This window comes from Ptychodera flava, chromosome 3, assembly GCF_041260155.1.
Source record: "Ptychodera flava strain L36383 chromosome 3, AS_Pfla_20210202, whole genome shotgun sequence".
NCBI lineage: Eukaryota > Metazoa > Hemichordata > Enteropneusta > Ptychoderidae > Ptychodera > Ptychodera flava.
Genome location: NC_091930.1, coordinates 50,554,977 through 50,576,156, shown reverse-complemented (window position 1 = coordinate 50,576,156; position 21,180 = coordinate 50,554,977). Strand labels below are relative to the sequence as shown.

Sequence of the window (21,180 nt, the reverse complement as noted above, 5' to 3'; positions counted from 1 at the left end):
ACTTTCCCCTCCAAATTTTAGGTCAAGGTGAAAAATAAGTGAAATTGGTATATCAGCCTTCAAAACATGTTTTAGGATGATTTTGCGAAATTGATGAAATTTACCAGTTGGCAGCACCTGCATATTCTTATCTGTTAAAAATGTTTATCAAAGCTTAATCATGCTTTGTTAATTTTAAATTAATAATTACTTCACTTTTTAGCCCTGTACATATAGTGTACCTGGTCAAGTCTGTGTGATATTCTAACCAATGTAAACAATGATAGTTGCTCAGTGGATGATTTTATTGGCTACAAGTCTTCTTTGTTCATGGATGATAGCTAAGATAAGGAATATATCTCAACTGCACTTTATTCCATGTATTAGATAAATTCTGAAAAAACTTTGTCAACAACTTATGAACTCTTATACTACAGCAATAAAAAACCTATTTAATATATAAAAAAAACTCTTATACTACATAGATAGAAAGCCTTCCAGTTTTCAGGACATGCCTATATACAACATGGTCTGTAACGTCTACAGACTGTGAAAAATAAATAACCTATGGTACAGAAAACGGGGACATATTTCAGAGTTGTATCAACAGAACTAGCTGAATCAGGTCTGATAGTACAGGACTGTACGTATACACAGAGGTGAAATATCTGACTGTGTCCAGTGCTGTGAACTCTCGACTGAAACATTAAAGCAATGAATCCGGTACAGAGTCGTCTTCATACAGATCCTGAGACACATATTTTAGACCTTATATATCACATCACTGTGATCATATCACTGTATGCAAATCATATGCCCTTGCAGCGCTGGGGGATAAAGATCTGTATATCTACCCAGGTTGTCGCAGCCAATATGACGTATTTGCGGACACCACATGGTTGTGTCAGGGCCAGGTGTCACAGGGCCTGTCACAGGGGTGGCATGTTGTTGCTTGCCATCTACTGGGTATCAGGTGTAAGCACAGCTACATAGGTACTTGTTCTAAAATTTTAAAAGTTTCCGCTGATGCTAGACAACTTCTAACATCTAAGAGTTTTGCAAAAGTTAATGACCTGAAAAATGCACAATTACTTTGGAATCAAACAGAGAGATTTAATCAATTATGTACACCAAACCTTTCACACCATAAATTTTAATGCTATGTGGATTAAATCAGCCACAGCCCAATGATGATGTCAGAGGTCATGTCTGGAAAAATGCCTCATGTAATATAGTATCTCTCATAGAAATCACAGCAGTTGCTCTGAACAAACACTTTCTCATTAGACAATGCAATGTGCCTTTACTTTGAAAACAGCTTCCAAACTCTTACTTCAGAATTTATGTCTATAACTAATGAAACAAGCATGTGATAATATTTGCTAAGCAACTTACTGGGCTTTTGACGTTATATCAGATGAAATGGAATTGTTGATTTCATAACAGTTAAAGTTGAATTGTGTGTATATACACCTGTTGTATTGGTTATGTGAAAAAATGCCTCACACAGTTAATGGTGGGTGTGACCCCAGGATGACCCCACTTCAAAACAGTGGCCCACAACCAAATGTTGTGGATTCACAGCTGGTGTTACCTTTTGATTACATACCCTGCAACAATGTTTAGCCTTAATAGAAACAGACAGCAAAATTCCATTAAAGTAATGACCATTTCCAACCAGTATCTTAAGTCGATCCTCCATACATGCCTTTCAAATGGATTAAACATTGTGAACATGTAATGAAGACACAAAAAAGAAATTTTATCAGAAAGTATTACAGTAAAAAACTACCAAGTCACCATTTTTTCGCTCAGTATTTCCTTAAGGTAATATGCACCTCAAAAGTGAAAGATTTAAACGTTTGCTTAATCGTTCCTAAAGAAATTTTTCAACCATTCTCTTTCAAAATCAAGAATAAAAACCGGGGGTCACCGTGCAAATTTTGGTACCAAAGAAACGAGTAACTCAAGATTTTATCGATATTTAAAATTCAAAATGGCCGCCATCCCTGTGTTAACTCCATGGAGAAAACTGAAATTTTCGAATTTTGAAAAACTAAGCCAGTAAAAAGTTTTCTTTCACCAATAGCTTTTAAATGAACCCAAACAAGTGGTATATCAGAAAACAATTGTGAAAATTTGAGAGTCCGAATATCTGGTCCCCGAGGCGCGATCTATGTTAAATGAATTAAACCTACCAATTTGGCTTTAAGTGATATCAAATATTTTCTTGCCTTCGAACATATCCAAGTCAAGGTGTAGCCAACTGGTAAATTCAGTCAATTTTACAAAAATCATCGCGAAATATATAACTTAAGTCGATATGCTGATTTCACCTATTTTAGTGACCTTTTAGAGGGAAAAGTGAAGCTGTTCGAAACTCCCCCCCCCCCAGCGTATACAAAATACCTTCGCTCCCAGTGAATTATAATGCCAGCTGCCCTCCAGGATCTATAATCTGCCCACTGCCCCTCCGCACAACAGTTCAAGCTCCCCACTGCACTCTCAAATCCCCACCACAGACAATTCTCTTCTGTTCCTTTTCACCATTGCTAATCAGTTCTTTTGAATAGGATTTGCCCAGACTGTATAGGAGTGGCCGGATGTGAGCCCCAAAGTGCAATCTGGGTAACTGAGAGGTAGATGAGCAGCATACTGATTATTTTCTAATTTACACATTGAATGATTTCCTTTAATTAAGACATATCAATACTGAATAGGTTGATTGTGACCATATTTCTGAAATTCAAAGATCATACTTTCAGTTAAACTGAAAGTTTACGAGCATGATAATCTGAGTATTAGCTCATTACCATATTCAGCAACTCTCTGTAACTAGGTCTCATGTAAAAGCTCAATTCACTGAATTTGATGAGAGTTGGAGAAATACTAGTCCTTCTTTGAGTTTTGCTTTTCCTGGAAATTAATTTAGAATGAAATATTGATCATTGGCTTATTTCCATATTTAATTAATTTCATGAGGTCATCAATACTGAGTGCATTGAATTTGAGCAGACTTCTAAGATACATTTGTCAAGCTTAGCTTTGGTCATGCTGTAAATTTTATTTAATGACTTGTTGATAAATAGCTCATTTACATAATTAATGAAGTTTTGTAATAAGTTCATATGTCAAAAATTATGAATACACTGAATTGTAACAGTTGTCTGAGGTACAGTGGTACTGTCACTGAGATTTAGTAAAGCTTAATGATTGATGAGCATCAGACGCGATAAGTAGCTCATTTGCATATTGAATTATATTCAATATTTTGAAATTAGGTCAAGTGTCAAAACTGAATGCACTGAATTTGAACACCTACGACATTGATGAATGACCTGTGTCTGTGCGCACTTTGATTGCACACATGCAGCGTCTGTGATTTATGACAGAGAATACATAAAGCGATAAAGGACCAGAACAACCTCTGACCTTTGACCTGTGGTAGTTAGAGATTTCTGTACTTCTGAACAACATCCACCACTATGGCAAAGAAAATATTTGGACTGACCCTCTACATATGTTTGAAGAATTTATTAGAGAAGCTGGAGTCAATGATTTCACTTAAAATATTTTGCTAATTGTATGAGCCGAGGAAAAGTAAAAAAAGCTGAAAAGTCCCACGGCCAGCAATTTTGAAAGCTAATTGAAAATTACACTCAAGTCATTCACTGCCATCTCAGGCAATGAATACCGGTCTCGCTGAATCACATCATATATCTCTCTATCACAGGCTAATTGGATATTATTTGTTCTGATTTTCCAGTTAATGATCAAAAATTAATTATGAATATTGAAAAATTATTAATATGAATGTTACAGAATAATTAAATCTTAGTTTTTTTCAAAAAATGTCGTCTATTTTGTGTAAATATCTTCCGGAAACATCATTGTTGTTAAAATTATGATTATTAATAAATTATTATTATGATTTCAAAATCATATTTACACATTGTAATCTGCTCATGTATACAACGCTCTAGAAACCCTTATTTAGTTCATAATCTATGCAAAAAATATACAAGTGACACCATGACCCATGTTCAGTCTACGGCGAATGTTACTACACAGTGTATATAATAATATATAATATATAATATATACACTGTGTAGTAACAAACATGTCCATGTTAACACAGTCCGCGCAAATAAATCATAGTACATGCTCAATGATATAAGTGTGCTGAAAATGTGCATTTCAGTCAAGGTTCAGCCAACGTCTGCACATAGATTCTCACAGCTGTGTCCAAACTCTAGAAAAGTCTCTGTTGAGCAAATTTTGGACGTCATGCGCAGTAAGCGTTCAGAACATTGACTGTTGTGTATTATATTTGCCAAATTTCCGGAACCATGATAAAATCCGATAGACAACAATAACAAAAACTAAGTTTTGGTCTAAACAACAAAAATGCAAATAAGAAGTCGGGAGATTTTCCACAACGTACCTATTAAGAGGAAATAATAAAAAAAAAAGGCATTGCAGTAATTTTTATGTTGATGTACCCAATGATGTAGTTGTGTGCATCCTGAAAAGTCAAGTTTACAAGAGATTTCTTTGGGAAAGTAACTAGCCTTTAAAGGTAAAAATCATAAAAATATGACGACAGTCAGTTATTACACTTGTATATATTCTAGAAAAATGAATAAGAGTTCTGCTTCAAAACCAAGGATATGTCAAAGCTCGAAAAATTCGAAAAGAATTGTGTGTGGTAACTTTGATGCAAAGTACAGTGTATGCGGTTTACGATAGAGAGAGAATATTTCCATAAATATGAACATATGAAGAAGTGAATCATTTTACTGTCAATGATCTGTTCACCAAAATTTTATAATTAAAATTTGTAGGGAATAGCCTGGAGGAAATTTTATAAAATTTAGTGCATTTCCAAGATGCTGCCACCAACGACAACACAACTTTTGAACTCATTTCAATGACATTGACCGTTAAGTTGATATTCGAGATTAAATTTAATGAAAAAATGGTTACAACTGGGCAATATTTTCTATCATTTTCAAGAAAACGGGAGTTCAATTACTCGATACTGGACAAGATCTTGATACATCACAAACCAAAGGTCCCACCACGAGCACTGATAAACTACTCAGAAAACGTATTGATAAAAAGTTTATCACGGAAATGTTTCAACATCCTTCTATACATGGTTTATATTTTGGGAATGATACTCGTCTCTTCCATGGATTTGTCTACAATTTCAAATGGACTGGACTCTGTCGTTTCTAACAATGCAGACTTACCAAATTATAATTGAGACACAGTTCGAAACACGACAAAAATTTCTACAGTAACTCATCACCTTGAAATGCAGCTTTGAACAGCAGTCAAACACCAGGATCAAATCATGACAACTACCTCTACGAATGAACTCACGTGTACTTAATTAAGAGTACAGTGACACCGGATGATAACTAAGCTGATTTCATGACGTCATGATGTCCATCTTTTACAGTCTGTCATCATTATGTAGTACAAGGCAACAAAAACAATGCATTTTAAACCAAATTAATGAAAATAAATTCAAGAATTGCTTAAATTACAAGAAATTCAAAAAGCATGACTTCATAGGCTGATCAATAAAGACATACAACCATTTACTTGTCAAAACCACACGAATTGGACGGAAACAGTCAGGGATTTAATATTGGCATTTTTCAGGTGATGGTCTTGATCTCAATTATTCCAAGAAGCCTTTTCAAAAAAACCTCTTGTACCACTGCTTTGAAATTGACTTTGAAAGTTTTTAGGGACCTACTTTAACATTAGTGAAGTAGTAGTTTGATGTTGGGTAGAAACGTGCCAATTTCTTGTCAGAATTATTGTGCAAATATGAACAAAATGCGTATGACATTCTCAATTATGATTATGGAAATATCGACAATGCTGCTAGGCAGAGAATTAAGATCAGTTTGAGACTAATGATGCCCCTATTTTTATTTGTGACTGAAATCGAAACAGATGAGAATACAGCGTCGTTGACGCTATTTTTATATTTAAAGGGGTTAACAACAAAGATTTGTGGGAGATATTACTTGCAATGGGGAAAAACTTTAGGATTCGTGTCTCTACAGTGTAGAGGGATGTTTAGTCTGTACATGCCAGTACTGCTTCTAGCGGTATTTGAGAACAAATATCTCGTCTTTTACCGCCTATATTTAAGGATTCGTAATTTGTAAGGACTGTCAATAATTTACTCCCATTAACAATGTATGGCCTGAAAAAAATACGACTTGACAGTAAAGTTTAGAAAGCCCTGATAGGTAATCGGAGTAGAGCTTTTCCACCAGTTTGCCGGATTATAGGTAGCAAAAAGCTAAAATAGATTGATAACTTTTGGTAGATGTCATATCACTGTTAAATCGCTCGATTGTGACCACGAGCCTACAGGTCGTGATTTTATGTCCCTTAGCTGTTTGATTTATGAGCTGCTATTCTCACACAGCGTGTATATTTAGAATGGCGTGTACCGTTCGCTCCTGTACATTGTACCTGCCTGCACATTAAGCTGTAATCAGCTATGATAAATAGTCCTAGGAGTATGTATTAAGTGCTCAGGCCGAACAAAAAAATTTGTGCTGTTCCGATAACCCGACCTACCCTACTTTTTACCTGCTGTCCCTAAACTTTTTAGAGCTACGTAAGAAGAAAGAAAAAACCGTAAAATCACGCGTTCGTTACTTGGCATTTGATTTTTCCTTAAACGAGGATGTCTTTTTTGTTGTTGTTTTTCCTTTTATATTTAAGATACATTTTTCTGCAAATGTTGTCGCGTGTGTTTGACCGCCCTGAACCCCTAAAAATGCATAAAAATATTTTGGAAAAAAAAATTCCTGCGGACCTACCTTCAATATTTTAGAAAACCATGTTATCGGAACAGCACAATTTATTTTCTTGGCCTCAGCTGTTATCACGCATCACATGACATTCACAACATATCTAGATAACCAAATTATTATGGTGCTCCTTAACATATATTTCACCTAATGCTGAATCATGGTCTAAACTAGCATATCACCCACCTTGTGTAACTCGTTCTACATCACTCTGCAACTCATTGATGCGTGTCTTCCTGGCTTCACTCTTTTCCTTCAAAGGTGTAGCCTGGTTAGTTACGTATTCCCTCTGCATCATCAGTTTTTGACCAGCTTCATGCAGGACTGCTTTGCTGTGAGCAGAATGTTTACTGGCATGAATTTTCAGCTGGACAAACTCGTTGACTGTGTCGTCTGCCGCTTTGAAGAAAGAGCTGGTTTCAGTGTTCAGAGTCATTCTGAGTTCATCCCGTGTTCCTTGAAACTGCCTGAACTTTCCTCCATTGACTTGGACATCAGCTGTGACTTTCCATTGCTTTGTGACAAACGTTGATCTGTGGCCCTGTAACTCCTCTACACTGAAGTCATCTCTACTCAGTAATTCAGAGATGGTTTGGTTGTCCCGTATCTGCATCCGTGACAGGGGTAGATTTAGACTGTCCACTGTATGGTGCCGGGTAATATCCTCACGCGGTGCAGCCTTCAGTTCAGTTATTGCAGCAACACTACGTCGACGAGATGGAGTTTGCACTGAACCTGTTGAGATGAATGCAATCAAAGTTTGTAAAAAATATTGACATTATTTTCCAGGATGCTATTAATATTGTAATGATGTGACCCAACGGCTCGATCAGCAAAAGTCTTGTTTCTGATAATTCGCAATGAGAGATGGGGAGAACAAGGAGTTTGTATATCCGTGATTGATCTTGTCTTGTGAATTAGGCACAGCGGACTTAGTTTAGCAGGAGAGATAAATCGTGACTTTATTCATTATAATACAGACAAGGTGAAAAAGCTCACATTTGCTATCACTGCGGCTGAACACCTTCAACAAAGCAGACTTGCGTGAACATGTGATGCAAAGGAAAATATCAGCAGAATTATTATTTCATAAGCATTTGCAAAAGAGGCAGAAAATGTTTAAGTGTACAATAATATTGTTTTCCCATGTTTTGGTTCTAGAGCGAGCAGAATGTCTATTTTATATTTCTGTCATTAATGCTGGCTAGCAAAATGCATTCCAGAAGTTGTTAATCAAATTTTGCCTTGCGTTTGTTACTTGGCCAGTCAAAATTTTGTGTCGTTACATGTTTGACAATTCGATAGAATCTGCATTTTTAAATAGATGATTATTCTATTCTCCAGCACTAGCTTCCCCGAAGGTGGATTTTTTAATGAAATATGTCTGCACGCGACATTTCTCTAAACGTAGGTTGAGAACACGGATGTATTTCACCATGGCCATTTCACCTTGTGTACTCACTTCAACAAAGAAATCCCGGCTACTCAACTGTAAATATCACTATCTAAACTAGTGCAGAAATAAACTGCCTTCACTATACATTTAAACAGAATGTTTTAAATTGTTACCTGTGATCAGTGGCAGTTCCCTCTTACAGAGTAAATACTCCTGTACTGAAATGTAGATATCAAGGGTTAGGTAGTGAGCTTGAATCTTTCTGAGTAGTGTTGGTGTGATGATTGTAGAATGGATGGTTTTGTCCAGTCGTCCACTGATATACTCACTCCACAGGGCTTCCAGTGCTTCGAGTGATCCACATTTCATCACGTATCGAATACTTCCCTTGTCAACTTTCGCCACTTCCAAGTCATCGTGTACATCACTCAGCACTCTGCCCGTCCCTTCGGTTGCTGGTCTATTTTCTTCCATTTCGTAGAATCTATTCTCTACTTGTAACATAGATGCACCATTCACTGCATGCCCTTGCGAAGTTCCAACTTGTACACCGATAGTACCTGAAAAAATATTAATCAACATTACTGGCCCGTCCAGTTTTAAAATTTATTTATTTGAACAACTTTTCCATCTGGACTTTATTGTATGATTGACGAAAATTTGTTGCTAATTTCCTGCCCAATGCAATGATCTATTCATAACAGGAAATAACGTTATAAGTGTTATCGGTCGGATTTTTTATATGTAAAATCTTAAATGCGAATTCAAGCCGTAGCTAATGTCAGGGGAATAAAGACAAGTTAGTTTCAGTTACTACGAGCTAAGCTCCCTATAGGCTTTGAATTTATTAATGCTTGCTTACTTCAAGCCAGAGTTAAAGTAAAAACCCGCTAAGGGAAGTGTGCTCGGCATGGAGATCAACATTGATGGTGATTATCAATACCAACTCAGCCGAATATACTATAGTAACCGGAACGAAACAGGCACACTGGTTGCCCACAATCTGCTCAGATATAAAGGCAAGAGAAATATTTAGCTTACTCAATAGAAACTCATAACTCTTTAAAGCTCCAATACCTGTAACTTTTGGTGTATTTTTGGTATGTTTGTTCTGTTTGAAATATACAGTTTCTTGTTCTACCACCAATTTCATGACAGGTGAAAATTCCTAGCGTTCCTAGCGTTTGTCTACATAACCCGAATATGTGTGGAGTGGTCCACGTTATTGTTTTTCACGACTGGATTTACCACCGTACGGTAAGCATAGAAAATACAATTGTGCACAACGTTGTGGAGGCATATGCTTTCCATTCCGGCATAACTTTGGAAAAGGAAATTGAGACATTAGTCTCTTTCTCCTGAACAAAAGACGCTAAAACTTGATCGAAGGCAAAGTTTTTAACGTCGCCCTCTCTGCTATTGCTGTTGTACGAGAACGAAAACACTTACAAATTGCGAAATTCGTCCGATGTATTGGCACATTAAAATATATAGAAGCTGCCAAAACAGTTAGCCTGGTGTTTTGACTCCACTCTGCCTATACAATGACATCTGTTTTTAAAGCTGACACGTTAAATCAGCCAAATCTGCAATTTTTGAAAACTGTCATACATCACGAAGTCGTGCAAATTTGATAGGCTGTTTTTTTCCACAAATTACCGCTTACTACGAAGAACTATTTCAGCAACTAGTAAACATTTGCCACAAGTGAGTGAATGTCTGCATACGTTTACAACTGAATTAGCACAGAAAAATGACACTTACAAAGTTCTCGAGCTGGACTTTGTGAATGTTGAGAGGTCAAAACATTGCCTGCTGAAGTGGATGGTTGACCGTCGAGACTTTCTTGTTTGTTTGATTCTGTGAAGAAAAGAAGTTAAGTTGAAAGGCGGTGAGACATTGCAAATTGCATATATCTAGAAAGGCATGATTTAGATGACGAATATGTAGCTTTGTCGTCTAGTATTTTCAGCGCAGACGTGATGTTACCAGTGCGACCTTCAACTCGGACTAAGCCGTCTTTCTTCACAAAGCCGCCGCCACACTTGGTAAATAACGATATATTTTCTGATCGTGATATCCTGATGTCACATTCATGAATTCGAAGTGGATGAGTTAAATACATGATAAGAAGCTCTGCAATCCTTAAGCTAGTTGCATTATAAAGCCTCTTACCTCCAGTCAAATGTTTGGGGATCTGGCCTCCTAATGCCATGTGTTGCAATGTCGACTGTTCTAGATGTTCTCCTATCACCGTTACGAACTCAGAGTTCGCGTTCCTCAACTCTTCCATTACTGTAGTCTTCATAATCTCTCTCATCTCTTTTGCATTCTTCAGATACACCGCGTAATGTTCAATGATGTGTATTATCTTGGCCTTTAGCGCCTTTGGGCCTTTACGCATTTCAACGACTACGTTTTCCCGGTAATATTTAAAGTATTTCTTGATGAAGTGGTCTCCTTCCGAGGCTGTAGGGAGTATTATCGGTTTTCCACTGGCTATCGTTGCAACGATAACACTCAGCGAATTGATCGAAGGCAGTGGAATAACGACGAGATGTGCGTGCAGCAGTACCTTTCTGAATGAATTATTTTGGAGTCCTTTAATTATCACTGTGAGATTCGAGTGTGGTTTCAAACATGCCTTTATTTCTTTGTCGTCATGTTTATTCATGCACAGAATTTCCCATTTCGGTGGTTCACTCTCCAGTTTTTCGTAACTTTCAGCCACGATATTTAGGGCTTTCGGAACGACGGCGCGATGATTCAATACTGATATGGCATTCTTTTCAAAGGGAGTCATAATTCGAAAATTGTGACTGTCAGGAGGGTTTCTAGGGACAGGCATATCGAAGTAACGTTCGTCTGGTAGTGGTACAAGTTGTAGGTGCTTGGTCGATGGGTCGCGATACGTAGATTCAAAGTGATCAAATATTTTTGGACCAATTGACAATACAACAAAAGCATTCTGGTTTTGTTCATCGAGGCATTCACGTCTGTATTCGAACTCTTCTTTGTCATAAGGAAACATCTCGTGGGTTAGTTCTTCTGGATTCCATACATTGACATGAATGTATTCTGCATTGGTGAGTACGTTGTCTTTTAAGTGAACAGCAACGGATGAAGAAACGATTCCGAATCCGAAAATGAACTTCAAGTTTGGAATATCTTTTAGATTCGGATAGAAGGTTGTATGCGCCGAAAGCCAAAAGTAGCTTGGTTTCTCCTTCTTAAAGAGAGCATTTCTCTTTGGTAAAACTAACGTAACTCCCAGTCGTTCTGCCTCCTTCTCTGTTGTGCCATTCGCATCTAAAACTGTACAATGAATGGTGAGTCCAGACGATTTCAACTGGTCAAGTAGTTGGTAAAGGGCAGCTGCAATGCCTCCATGGATCGGTGAACCCCATTTTTCTAGCAAAATTAACGCCGCCGGTGAGTTCACATCATCATCCAATTTCTGTAAATGGAAATATCGGTCATGTGAAACTAAACCTGTAGTCACAATTTGTGAGTTCTCGGGCATATACCTGACACATGAAAACATACAAGGGGATGTATACATGGACTAAACAACGTGTCGTTGGGTGATTAGCGTAATGCGAGCGTATAGTGACTACATACCTGTAAAATCGGTATATTAGAAAATATTCCCTGATCGAAAACTTTTGACAGAAAGAGAATCATTTGATCACCTAAACATGTTTCATTCCCTGACAGATTAACTTAGCTCTATTTTATTCAGAGAACAGAGCATAACTACTCGTCTGTAGTTTGATTGACCCAATAGTAAATTCTGTCTGGCCAAATCCTACTATTTTTGTCTTAATGCTGAGTATTCCAAACATCACTTTCGTATCACAGGCCACCTTTTGTTCACGCAAACACTCACTATGCTCCAAATGTTACTTCAATGGAGAGAGATATATTTGACAAGCTTTTTGCTTTGACCTCTGTTACTATTGAGGCGGTAGTTTGTCAGCATATTTCTAGAAATATTTTGGTGTAGATTTGGGAATTGTAGCGAAATAAGACTGCTAGCGTTTTCAAAATCTAATATCTATGCAAAGACCCTCAACGGATATAATCTCACAACATGTCACCTTCTTCCACTCAAACAGAGGTATATCAGATCAAAATATGTACGTATATGATTTAAAAGCAAGGTATCATGTCAATATTAACGAAAAAAATATCGGTCACACTTACCCGAATTTTCTTCTGTATCACTTCCCCACCGTTTTTCCTATTACTATCATCATCATCCATCACCATCATCGACGTCATTATCACCATCTCCAGTATCATGTTTCCTTTTTTGGCCCTCTCCAGCTCTACTCCCGCCGGCGATGACTCCCGCCATAGTGTAAAATCACATATCGTGGAATGCTGCAGTGTGGAATTGGAAAGGCTTAATCTTTTGCACAAAGTTTTATTTATTTATTTATTTATTTATTATTTACTTATGTATTTATTTATTTATTTATTTATTTATTATTATTTATTTATTTATTTATTTATTTATTTATACCCATCCAACAGGCGAACCCAATACAGGATGAGGAACCCATAACTCACTACCCAATGGAGCAATGAGGAGTAAAGTGCCTTGCTCAGGGACACACACCGTGCTAGAGTCTTGAACTCACCATCCTCCGACAGTGAGTCCGTTACCCTGGACCCACCGGGCTTGAAATAGCCATGATCCTCCGATAACGAGTCGGGCACCCTAACCACTGCCCCTCGGCGCCTCCTCGATGAAACTTTCAACAGGTCTTTTACCATATCATTAATTCAAGAATAAAGATCAGGGGTCACCGCGCAAAGCTTGGCAGGAGAGAAACAAATTACCTAACATTTGCCACTATTTAAATTCAGAAAGGCTACCACCCTTATGGTAGCTGTATGTCGAAAAATTATGTTTTTCTATAAACTAAGAATAATGATTTTTCCCTCACTGCATGAGCTTTTAAATGCCCCCTCTCTCAAAGAGGTAGATCAGAAAAGAATAATAAAAAATGCATGGCCCATTCTACCATAATAGCAATCAAAATATAGACACTAAGCCTGAGAGCGAATATCGAAAATTTACTACTCTGTAGGATTTTTCTGACCCCAGAGAATGCAAACATACTGTATCTAATCTCATTAAATCTATAAATTTGCTGATAAGCTCTCACCAGTGAGCACTGATGATTAGTCTAATCAGTCTTTCGTGGTCAATATATTGTTGACTAATTTGTCGGCCCTTCAACGTCATCACAAGTAAAACCCACGCCAACGTCTCACCTCCTTTCCTGTGTCCTGCCACTACCTGCCACTAACGATGTCATGACCCTGTCAAGTTGCAATATACAATGCTGATAACGGACGAGCTTATTGAATGCTGACACTCTGATGCGTTTATATGGCGATATAGTTAAGCGCCCTCATAGATCCCAAAACAAGGCCTCTGGTTTTGTCTTTGGTTTATGGTTCCCTCAGGACAGAACATTTCTTTTATATACAATGCATCATGATAACACGTGATATATGACTGTTTTTATCCATATGTAAGAACCATATTGCCTCGTGAAAGTCTACAATCTGACAAATAATGTCATCAAGTTTCAAAAATTACTAGATGCGTTTAAAAAGAACAGTGAGCGTGTGCGAGCTTCTAAATTATCATTCAGATGAAACGAAAATGTGCGAATTGTGAACAGGTCGAATAAGTATATGCTGCCTAGAAAAGGTCAGTTTATTCGAAAATGAATAACAAATATGCCTATATAAACTATTATAGTTGATTATCCTGAAATGGACTGTGTAGGGCGGCTCGATGACAGCTCAAAGTTCGGTGTGAGTAACCAAAACTAGTACCATGTCACGACATGACATCAGAGACAGGCACACACTGTTATTTAGACAGGTGGCTATAATACATAGCCAAAGATGAATTGCTCTGTGTCAAGGGTGTACAAGATTCTTTCGTTGCTATCGCTTCATAGTGTATGAGTAACAGGACAGTTATCCTGGGACATTTAGTCCCCGGACATTTGCAACCTACCATTTACCCCCCAGCTATTTACCACCCGACACTTACCACTTGGACACTTGCCACACAGGACATTTACCACCCAGACAATTACCACCCCCTTCTCTTAAAAATTAATTTGAAAGACATCTGATTCACTATCTTTAATTTCAAACGTTTCAACTTTGTTTTGATGTAGCAGAGACGCTTTCTATGATTCAAAAAGCCTTATGGAGTGTAGTTTATATGTTGGTGATGAAGAATTAGTAAATATTTTATGAAGCATCTAACACACATTCTACCGTAAAACATGAAACTGAAGATATGTGTAACTATTATTGCAACCCGTTTAAATACAAAAATAGAAAAATAAAAGTTGAAATATTAATTGTTGCCTAGTGTTAGGGCCAAGGTTAGGTTTAGGGTAACCAATAATAAAATGATTCGTAAGCTAGAGACATTATTTATTCCCATAACACCATACTTGTTATTTTAATGTCATTTATAGTACTCATTTATTATATCACGTATGGGTAGACATACAGTGTTAGATTCAAAATTAGCATTTCAACTGACAGCCACAGACAACTCCGAGTGGCGTAGTGGTTAGAGCGGGGGTCTTTAGTTCAGGCGTCACGGGTCGATTCCCTTACAGGCATAGCCTAAAATTTAGAATGTATAGTACACTTGCGAGGCATAGTAAAAGGTAAACCATGTGGAACCCAGCAGGAGACAGTACTAGAAAAGATGCACACGCAGTCTTCGCGTTTGTTCGGAACCGTCTTTTTTCATCATTTCCTATTTAACATTTTTGACAAAGCAACATTGTCGTTATAAAAAGTGTTAGGGGTAAATATCCTAGTGGTAAATGTCTGGTTGGTAGTAATTAGCCGGGGGGGGGGGGGGGGGGAATGTTCGGTGGTGATTGTAAAGAGGGTATTTGTCTGGGTGGGTCTGTCTTAGAACCAATAAACTATGGGCTCTCGGCGGACTTGACCATACATGTACGTCACAAAAGCCTATCTTTCATGAATGGTGGCAATTCAATAACATTGAAATATTTCAACAGAAAGGCTGAAGTAAACTGTAAATGGTGGCAAGGATTCCTTGGCTGCCTGAGGCAGTACGGTAAACTCTTTGTAATTCATAATACATTTAGTTCAGTTGTATAGTGACTTCCTTGGCGAATTTGCTAACCCAGTCTGATTAAATTATGGCAAAAATTAGCAATGATTTACTTGTACGTTTTGTGTTTAACCGTATAGTTCTGACAAGAGTGAGAAGATATGTCTAATCATGCCCTAAAGATGAAATACTCCATCCATACAGAAATCTGTGGCTGAGAGATTATCCCAGGACAGGTTACCGTTTTCATTCTGGAGGCTTGCAACAAAGTAGAATCCTCTGTCACGTATTGAGGAGTTATATATTGATTTACATCGACGATGATATGTATATCATTCAAGATTATCTAACTTGTCAGAAACACTTGTAAATCCTCCACACACAAATTATAAAGGAACTATGATTGAAGTACCTCATCGAGAAAGGTAGTGATTCTAAATGCAGAAATTTAAACATAATAGAAGGTCTTGAATAAACTTTTCTTTTACCGCTTTTAGCCTGTAGTGTAGGATGAATTTGAAAGATTGCTTTATATAGTCGTCTAATTACCTTTTAGCAAATTCATGCGCACTGTTTCTGCTGCTTGACGTCAATAGCCTGTAGGCCTGCATTGAAAATGTATCTCATCATTACCTTTCTTTGTGGCCATTTCACGGGAATTTACATAAATATAAGACAATATGTTCTATTTTACTTATGATTTCAGGTGTTGTGTTCACCTTCTGAACGTATGTTAACGGTCTTTTGGTAATTATACAAATCATGGTAAACGAAATTATGTTAGTATTTCCACATTTTTCCCTCGTCACAAACCAAGTGGGCAATTGAGGCAATCCTACTTGGTGCCCGGAGGCGTCACTAAAATACACTCTAACTAATATGATGTGAATAACACTAGAAAACATTATCTAGGACAAATTGAAAATCAACGATTTCAATTGTAATTTTGCGTATTCATACACTTCCGTGCTGTGAATAATAAAAATGTTTTGGTGATTTTTTATAACTGTTATGACCTCTTCCATTTTCTCTATCCACAGACAGTGTGTTCCCAGTGTATCATGGTTGAACGGCATAGTCAAGACAAAGCTAATACCACGAACGATTTGCCGACAACAGGCGTGGATAATGCAGTTGTTAGTTTAAACAATGCCCCTTACCTGCAAGGTAATCTGCTGAAGGTGACGAAGCTCCTGCAATGTTACAACTGTTTATATCAGTACAGTTTTTTAAAATACAACACTACTGATTTAGTCCGATTTCATCAATAACTTTCAATCATGAAAAGGTCATTACAAGTCCAGCAAATTTACCAGTAGATGAATTCTAGTGGAAAACACAACTTGAATTGTTCACAGTCGTGCTGTCACATGACCATGTTAATCATTAATTATGCCTGGCTGTTGCCTATGGCACTTTGAGGTCACCAAACTCGTTAGTAGAATATATTTTCGATGTGTTTCGCGTGTTCAAAATCAAAGATTGCAAGGGAAGTATATTACCGCACAGCGTCTCTTTCAAAACAGGCAAAGCAGAACCAAATTGAAAGTTTACAAAAAGATCATGTAAATAAAACTTAAATACAGGAAATGTTGGCATAACAATAAAATTTATAGTTTACGCCGGTATCGGTAAATAATAATGTTCTCTTCATCATTGAATTTTGCTTGAGGTCTACAATGTGCTGCACTTAATACACGTACTCCCTGAGGAACGGTCCTGGCCAGTTTTTCATAATGTGTATGAAAAACAGTCATTCTCTGCATCAGCCAGCATTCAACAGCAAAGCCAACAATATATAGAGTCTGTCTTTTTTCACTTTGAAACAAGATCTGGTAATGGTGGCTTGTGATATGGAAATGAATGTAATTTTTTAAGACTTTTATTTGGCGAAACACATAACGGCCGGATTCAGTAATATCTGGTTTTCAAACGGGAACTGAAACACAACCCACATCGTCATGCGTTTTGCATCAATTTTGATAAGAGGAGAATTAAATAGTCAAACGACTTCTCGTCCTGCTGAAACTTTTACAAACGTTTTGTGCTTCCAGCTCTGCCTTTAATTAAAAAACTGCTAACTTCAAATTTGACTAAACACAATAACACTCAGCCACCCTGTTCCCTGTTAAACAATCTTTGTCGGTCCCGTTTAGATACCTAAGTTAACCTTGAACAATTAATATAACTTTTGATAAACATCTTGTCAGCTTGTCAAGTAAAATATTGCTCAATGTACCAGCACATGTGACATGTGAGCCAGCTTTTTAGCAGAAAAATCACCTTTTAAATGGGCAGTGCTTCAGGTGTACACCCGGAATAGAATAGAAGGTGATATGGCCAAAAGCTTTGTTCGCCATTGTTCATGAATTAGTGTTCTTGATCAAAATGTCGTATCTAGGATAGGCATTGTATACTAAAATATTGGCAAATGAGTTCATAAGAATTGGATAAGCATTTATCCAACCAACGCTAGGATTTGGTATATTCTGTACTAAGGTGACGCCACAGCAAAACGTTTTATTTAGAAACTAAGTGACACTAGACCACATAATATGTGATAGATCCAGCGGGTACAAAGTACAGCGTGATTTATGATTGCTGGTTGTGACACTGTATTGTAAAGCTGCGATAAAATTTCATTCCAGCTGTCTTAGTTTTGTCCACCTAATTTGTAGTAATTTGCATAGCATTCGCTTGAAACTATTTGACGGCATACACTAGCATCACATGGTTTCCTATGAGGTGAAATGTATTGTGTCGAAGCGGCATTTCATCTCCATGGAAACAGCAGGTTTTAACTCATGCTATTTCTCTCCGTCTTACAACACAACTTATACATGTAGTATGTAGAGTCAGACTTGTCACCACTCACTCTAAAATATACAACCTCGGTATATCAATTTTGTCGGTACCTGGGAGGACATACAGTCTAGTACTTCAGTGTGTGTCTTATCAATTGCATGCACACAGTTATTTATTGCTTGGCAAGCTTGTTGACCTTTAGGCGACCTAAAATAGACTCGTCTGGTTCCCGCCCCTATCTACCGCTGGCTGCGCTGTGCTAAGATGGACAGGAATTTAGGCTATCAAATAAACCAAGTTAGGATTAAGCACAGATGATATTAAATGCATAGTTTGTCAAGACCATTTTAGCTTTGATGGAATGTAAAATGTTGTGTTAATAATGGTGGAATTTCATTGTTTAAACTACATTTTTGACAAAATTGTCACGACGATTTGACTAAAAGGTGTTTCTAGCACCGAGGGAGTTTAATTTATTGGAAAGTGCCCACAGCTCCGCCATGTATATAGTTAGGGTTGGAATTTGCGGTGACCGAATCTTTTATTTCATAATAACACACACCTGGACAACAAATGTAGTTTTCACTCTGACGCAATCAACTTGTGACGTGTAGATGAATATCATAGCATGTATTGCAGCCCATATTTCAATCATTATCACATGCACAAGCCAAGTTTGTCGTCTCCGAACAAAAAATACGGGATTTATTCTCTGGTCGTTCTACGTCACGACAACCCGCGTCTATGTCATCAATTTTGGTGCGTCGGACCTTTTTTTTGTCGATCTTCGGTGTGCTCGTAAATATGTAAACAAACAACATGGCGGCCGATGTTTCTCCCACGATCAAAAGTCATGTAATGAAATCGATATTTTCACAGACTACGACATTACTAATCCGAACAATGTAAACACAAGAGTGTACCGCCTGTATATTCCGAAGGAATTATGTGAATGATTTGCGGAAACAACGAACTCGAAGTGGTCGCGTATAGCCTACCGTGGGTTCCGTACGCATTGCAAACAGGCGCGACCTTTACAGTGTTCGCGCCGTCGAGATTCAGTCGATATTTGTTCCCGAAAAATAGCGTATCTTCGTCTGTGATAAATTTCTAGGACTATGCTATCTTTGAAATAGATTATAACTTTGCGGAAGATAGCCTACGTGTAGACCGAGGAGAGCTGTCATTTGCTCCACACACGAACGAACGTGAGTGCTAACGCAATCGACGGACGACTGGAAATGATTGACAACTTGTGCATGGCGCACTGATATTTATTCCTAAAGTAGTTCAAAGTTTAAACGCGGAATCGTCATGGAAAACTTATTTTATTTTGCAAAAAATAACGAATTCTTGGCTTGTGCATGTGATAAGTATATTATTCCCTAATATTTTTCTTCGTTCAGCTCGGAAAATACTCGTGACGTAATGACCGTGTCACCACTCGTCTTCGACTCGTGGTGACACGGTCATTACGTCACTCGTATTTTCCTTCGCTGAACGAAGAAAAATATTAGGGAATAATATCTAATTGTTATGCGATTTATCGATATTTAATGCATAAATATTTTAGAAGCCAGCGTTCCTATGTAAAACACGTAATTTGATCATTTTAGATCAGAAGTTGTTAAATTTAAAATAGTTCCGGTCACATTTAGTCAAATAATGACTATGCGTACCTTTTACGTCGTCAACAAGTTAACATTGAATCCTGCGGACGCGTAACGTTCGATATATGAGGCGAGTAATGCATATATATATATATATATATATATATATATTATATATATATATATATATATATATATATATATATATATATATATATATATATATATATATATATATATATATATACTAATTGGTCTGCTAGATTACAGTGATAAACTTCGTCCATTGGCATTACTATGTCATTCACAAAATACCTTCGTCAGTAGGCGTGCTGCAACATGTTTAAAACCCAGTCAACTCTGTCGCAAAATACTATCATCTGATTATAATGACAGACACTGTACCCTTACTGTAGAAATGACCTCTGATCGATTGATTTTAGTCTTCATCCTCTAAACAGAATTGTATGGCATTCAATAAGTAAGCGTTATAACTCCTTGTCCATCAGGCTGACTTTTGGACGTTGGCTTATCTGAACGCACATGTGTGTTAATTTATTACGATGTTGAGGTCACCTTGAAACGGACCAAGCTGTCGTCGCATGTACTCAAATCGAATCTTGAATGAAGTCATAATATGACTGAGGTTTTCTTTTTAATGTTGTCATCTGCTTGTCGTGGTTTATTGGCTGGTGTTTTTCGTGGTCTACGGATCTCTGGATTCTAAGCAATCAACTGTTATGATATCTTACATCAGTCAGGCTTGACATTAAATAAGGTACCGTCAATTCTTATGTCCACTCCAAGCATAGTAATAGTAAAACTGTTCTTATAATGTTAAAATATGCTAGATATTTCCCTCAGCCGAGGAATAATCTAGGGCGGGAAACGAACATAGATTCTGTCTTCATTTCCGCTATAGACACGAATTTGGCTGAGCTAATGCAAATAATGCAAGATTTTAGGCTAACGAATATTATCTATTATGATGATTAATCGAGACAGTATTTTTTTACTCAGACAATGCTCATTAATACTGTTTGCACAAATAAATGCATAGTTTGTCTAGAAATTCTAACAATATATGGAGCTACCACCCTTTCGAACGTAATAATTTATGTCATTAGTACTTCTAGTACTAAGCTACAATAACGCTTTCCTGACAATTGTCTCTGGGCAAATGTTAAAGCAACGTTTCAGTATTACAATATCCAAGGCATTTTTAATAATAATATTCTAACTCGATCTTATCAATGTTAATACATTAAGGAATACTACACTTGAATGCGGAACGATATCGTATACACCACTCTGTTTTGTTCGATAACAGTGTATCTTACCTGCAAAGTTGACTGGAGACAGTGACGCGGACTCAACGTTGACAAATATGGTTATGTCGTGTT

At 37.3% G+C, this 21,180-nt stretch overlaps 1 protein-coding gene across 1 annotated transcript; it reads right to left on the bottom strand.

Annotated features, from left to right (window-relative positions):
- Positions 1-7,014: 7,014 nt before the first annotated feature.
- Positions 7,015-12,496, bottom strand: LOC139129386 (uncharacterized; the record flags this gene model as incomplete). The annotated part of the gene is made up of 5 exons (XM_070695021.1): positions 12,431-12,496; positions 10,400-11,681; positions 9,989-10,084; positions 8,398-8,784; positions 7,015-7,563 (listed from the first exon to the last, which is right to left on the bottom strand). Coding segments are annotated over exons 1-5 (2,380 nt in total), but the record flags the coding sequence as incomplete, so codon positions are not given.
- Positions 12,497-21,180: the final 8,684 nt, after the last annotated feature.